The sequence below is a fragment of the Schistocerca cancellata genome, chromosome 3 (genome assembly GCF_023864275.1).
Source record: "Schistocerca cancellata isolate TAMUIC-IGC-003103 chromosome 3, iqSchCanc2.1, whole genome shotgun sequence".
Lineage (NCBI taxonomy): Eukaryota > Metazoa > Arthropoda > Insecta > Orthoptera > Acrididae > Schistocerca > Schistocerca cancellata.
Window position 1 is genome coordinate 528,327,349 of NC_064628.1, and position 5,479 is coordinate 528,332,827.

The following is a 5,479-nucleotide window of genomic DNA, read 5'->3' on the forward strand; positions in this document are numbered from 1 at the left end:
AACAACTAACTTTCCAAGATCCGCCAAAAATATTCTCCCTCTAATCAATTTTCTTACATTCCATTTAGGATCAATCAAAGCCCACAAGACATATGCATTATAAACAGCAACATCAAGAATATTGTATTAAATTATCAAGGCCCATCTATTGGTTTTTTGGTTTGCATGTGCTGTATCTACTGCTTGATTGAATGTGTCTACAGCCCCTTTAGTTGAATTATAATCTAAAATCATTTCTGGTTTCTTATCAGCCCTGTCACTTGTTTCTCCACCATGGTGGAGAGTGCTTTTTGGTACAACATTCTTATTTCTCGTAGGAATATAACTGACCACCCTAGTGTCATTTGTAAAGTAAAATGAAGAGCTATGAACCTCCTTGTTGGTCATATTTTGTGATACCTCTGGCTTATTTTTGCACGTGGCTCCTAACATTGTCAGTTTCATTTTCAGGAACAGCTGTCTCAAATTGTACGAAGTAAAAATTGTCACGTTACATACTGATCTCACAAATCAGAGATAAGATCATCAACTACTCTCATTACTTGACTTTTTTCCTGGTGCCACTCCACTCCCCTTTCCTGCATAAATTTGGGCTTTCAGAACATATTAAGATTTGCTGTCACACAGAGTCGGTATCTTGATACCATATTTTTCTAGTTTGCTTGGGATGTACTGTTTGAATGAACAGTGGCCTCTAAATGCTACCAGCTGCTCATTGATGGTCACATTTTCTCTGGGATTATACAGTTTAGGAAGGACTTCTAACAACTTCTCCCAGCTATTGCAAATTGCAGAGAGTTTATCAGTATGTCATCTTTATTCTCTTGTGGATTTCTTATCAATCTGCAAGACGATATATTTTACAGAATATTTCTGGGGACTTGGTGGCTCAAAATATGTTCTGCCAAATATTCTTATCCCACAAACTTTTTGTGGAGTCCCCATGTGAGCCATATACACTCGCAACGAACAGGAGTCGTATGTGTGAAAAAGAGATCATCAATGTTTGTCCATTGTTTACCATAAACTCATTGCCCCTCAATATTTGACATCCCTATTATTTCATTCTGAAGTGCTGTAGAAAATAATACTTCAAATGAATTTTTACATCACTTATTCAGCTGCTGTCATACCTGGTAATTCCCAGGGTATTCCTGATGATGTTTGAAGCAGGTAGGCAGCCATGTTGAGCTGGTGGTTGCAACTGCCTTTCTGTTTCACCATTTTAGAAATAGAAGTCTGTACATTACTTTGAACAGTCTGTGGACTGTTGTCAGTATCATCAGAACACTTTCTTTCAGATGCATTTCTGACATGATCTTCAAAATTAGAAAGTGATCCTTCATCTGTTGAGCTACTTACTAATTCTTATAACTCAGCATCAGTCAGTGATGTAATTACTATGATGTTTCAGTTCAGATTGATCACAAACAATAAGGAGCACAAACTGAGCTGAAACAATGGATAATTTGAATGGCTGACAAGTCACAATGTAATGTCCATTGTTGTAAATGCAGCGCCTTTCTTGACTTGTTGAATGTTGAGAGTAAGTATGAACAATGAAAGTCATTACTATTGTAAAATATGAAACAACCAGAAAGTAACCATATTAATGTCAGGTGATATTGATCCAAACATTATGTATGTTACTCTTACGGTTTATGACGAGATGACTTAAAATATTCTAAAAGCTTTTTAACCACACACTGCCCTTGGATTTTCAGACAGTCACGAAATTTTGTAATATTATTTTGATATTCAAATAATAAGAAACGAAATTTATAACCATTTGGGTCATAGAGGCCTGAACAGAACAGCATGGTTAATTTCACAGTGAAAAGAAAATATACATACTAAAGTAAATGCAATTTAGTTTACAGTTAGAAGTAATTTAGTATCTCAAGCCATCCTTTGAAAGGTTTTGAAATTGTGAAATATTGTTGAAAGCCTTTTCTTTCAACCATTTTTCACTTTTTCTTTTAAAGTCATTAAGCAAGACAAGATGTGCCTGACAAGGCAATTATTAAATAATTTTATGTCCAGGTATTCATAAATAAACTGTATTTTCTTTAATCTAGTTGTGGACATAATTTTAGATCTTTAAAAAGTGGTCTGCAGAAGATTTTAGATTTTGTAGCTCCAGAAATAGACCTCATAGCCTTTGTTTGGCCCATGCAGAAACCCCATAAAAGGGTACCACAGTACAGGTGGCACTGAAAGAAAGCACAGTAGGAGTTAGGTAATGAAGGTGTTCTTACATACATCTGTATTTAGTCAATAAAAAGATAACATGTGAGAGATTTTGGCATACATGGAATGTTTGTTTGTCCCGAGTTAATTTGGAATTAAGGTACTTACCAAGGAGCTTAACAGTTGAGCACTCAGTTTTCCTGTCTGATAAACTGAAAATGATGTTCACTGTCTCTTCATAGCTGATGGAAAGCTTGTTGGCTTTGAACCATGTGTTAGACAGGTTAAGATACTCTTTGATTTCCAACTTCAATTTGTTTATATTTTTTCCAGAGCTAATGAATGTTGTGTCATCAGCATAAAGTACAGATTTACAGGCCATGTTACCAAGAAGATCATTCACAAATATTTTAAACAGTAAAGGGTCAAACATGAAACACCGAGGAATGCCACAAGTTACATCTAAGATTGGGACTTTTGGTTATTGTAAACCACAACTTATTTCCTGTTACTCAGATAGGAGCATATGAGGCAGAGCTATAACCGAGTCCATAACACCAAAGTTTCTCCAGTAGTATTGTGTGGTTCACTGAATCAAACGCCTTTCTTAGGTCTATTAGAGTGGCTCCAGTAGATAACTATGATTCAAATGAGATTTGTGTAAAAGAAATGATGTCTTCAACTGCTTTCACTGTTGATAATTTGGACCTAGAACCATACTGAGACTGAGGCAGAATATTGTTTTCAGACAAATGTTTGCGAGTATCCTGTTGTATGCAGTATTCTATTATTCCAGAGACAATAACTACCAGTGAAATTGGCTGATAATTGTTTGTGCGTAACTTGTTACCCTTTTTATGAATAGGGATGACAACTGTTCTTTTTAGACACTCTGGAAAATTGGCACTAGTTGACTAGTTGACTAGTTGACTAGTGTACAAGGAGGTTTTGATATGAGGTCCACTATTTATTTAGTCACAAAATTTGATAAGCTATAAATGTCCTCAGACTGTTTTTTCTAGTTTTGTTATTGATATAACCATGTCACATACTTGTATTTCTGTCCACTTGAGAGTAGGCACAGTGTTTGCCCAATTTTGAAGAGACTGATTGCCAGAAAGGGGGTCTAGATTAGGAGTGCACATTGAATTGGAAATGTGATGGCCAGAAGTTGGGATGATAGAAGGATTTGCTGCCTTGATGAAAAACTGATTAAATTAATATTCTGTGAAACTGTCAGTACTTTCAATTTCTAAACAATTTATGTCTACACGTCACTCTGCTTTTATAATCATCCTTGCAGTCTTACATCTATTATTTGAGTTTTCAGTGTAATATTCATTTGCCCTACATTTGGCTGTTCTAATTTGTGATCTATAATATTCAATGGGGTAGCTATAAGTGGCTTTGTCCACATTACACTTTTTACTTTTTCACGGCAAATAATTATCAAGAGCCTTAGTTTCTGCAAATCAGGTGTAAATAGGGTTGCCATAATCTCGGAATCCAAAACCAGGACAAAACTTACGGTCACCATAGCCGATCGAAGGAAATAAGGAGTCCTCATGCCCATAAGCTAAGGGAAATGTGCATTTAATTAATGATCCAGAGTTTAGGAAGGACCACTTCATTAAGAAAGCAAGTGAAAGAAAGTAAGACTTAAGTGCCTTAACCCAGATAACACTGACATCCTTCTGGAAGGATGACGTCACTTACTGTTGCACTGTTGAAATTATTTATTTTTGTGAATAACGCATTGTTGCAACGGACTGTGATGCATTGTTATATGAAATAGGCAGAGTCAGTTGCGTGCTGCGACAGTCAGTTTGACGGTGTCATTCATAGTAAGTGAGAAACTGTGTCTTGAAGATAGGGCCGATTTTACCATGGACGAACTGACTGACCTTGTCATCGATGGGTATGTATATTTTCTTTCATATTGCGTCAACAATTCTGAAACTTGTCATATAATATCTTACAGAATTAACCTATATTATTTATGGGTTTATATTATGATTGAAAGTTTTTGTCAGTTCTAATTCAATAATGTTTTCAACCGTCCTTCCGGAAGGACGCCAGGGTAATATGTTGTCATTTTGTATTCACAGAAAACGATGTACACTGATGGAACATTTGGACATGTTAGAATCAAAAGATGAGGAAATACCTAATACTGGTGTGAATGTAACATTACACCCTCTTCTAAATTCAACTGATGACGTAACAGATGAAGATTCTGGTGCTGAAGAAAATCCAAGTGTAGATAAATTACCAGCAAGTCAGCTCAATGCTATTGCGCTTTGTGATTTGGCCATTTTTACCAATGGTAATGCTGTGAATGCAACAAGGAAACAATCCTTCACCTCTGATATTGTTCCAGGACACTCCAGCAGTACAAAAACAGCAACAATAAGAACAACAACTACAAACAAACCAGCAAGGCTATCGAAGAATAAAGTTCTAAACCTCAAGAAATATAACTGGAAAAGTGGTGAAATTGTTAATCCAACACCTGTATGGCCTCTAATGTTCACAGTTGGAATAAAGAAAGGGCGAACACTGCTTGAATATTTCCAACAGTTTTTTGATAACGAAGTGCTTCTAATGACGGTCACATACACAAATCAGTACACAGCCAAGAGAAATAGACTAGGTGATTGTTCAGAAGATGAGATGTTGGTGTTTATTGCAATACTTCTGCTAAGTGGATATGTAACAGTGTCACGCAGAAAGATGTACTGGCAATCAGATAAAGACAGTCACAATGACCTCGTAACAAATGCCATGTCCAGAGATCGATTTGACTTCAGCTTTTCCAATTTGCATGTATGCAACAATGACAATTTAGATAAATCAGACTGTTTTGGGAAAATTCGCCCATTACTGTGTATGCTGAATGATAGATTCAAACAATTTGCGCCTCACGTGCAGCATCATTCTGTCAATGAATCGATGGTCCCATACTTCGGAAGTCACGGGTGCAAACAATTGATAAAAGGGAAACCAATCCAATACAGATTCAAATTTTGGTGTGGAGGCACAAGTGGTGGATATATTATTTGTCGTATACTTTAAAAACATGTTCCCTTATTGTCCTGACGTCTTTCTGGAAGGATGCCCATTTTTGGAAATACTAAATAAAAATAAATACTCAAAATTGTTTTTACTTTCTTCCTTACAACCTTGTGAATGAATGTAGATAAGATATAAATCAATTTTGAAAAAAAAAAAAAATCAAGACTATCTGGGTTAAAAATGTGGATGAACCTATCTATAGCAGGAAACATGG

At 35.9% G+C, this 5,479-nt stretch overlaps 1 protein-coding gene across 1 annotated transcript; it reads left to right on the forward strand.

The window, feature by feature from the left end:
• Positions 1 to 4,329: 4,329 nt before the first annotated feature.
• Positions 4,330 to 5,265, forward strand: LOC126176404 (piggyBac transposable element-derived protein 3-like). Its single transcript, XM_049923562.1, has one exon. It carries the CDS (start codon positions 4,330 to 4,332, stop codon positions 5,263 to 5,265), a length of 936 nt encoding a protein of 311 aa, XP_049779519.1.
• Positions 5,266 to 5,479: the final 214 nt, after the last annotated feature.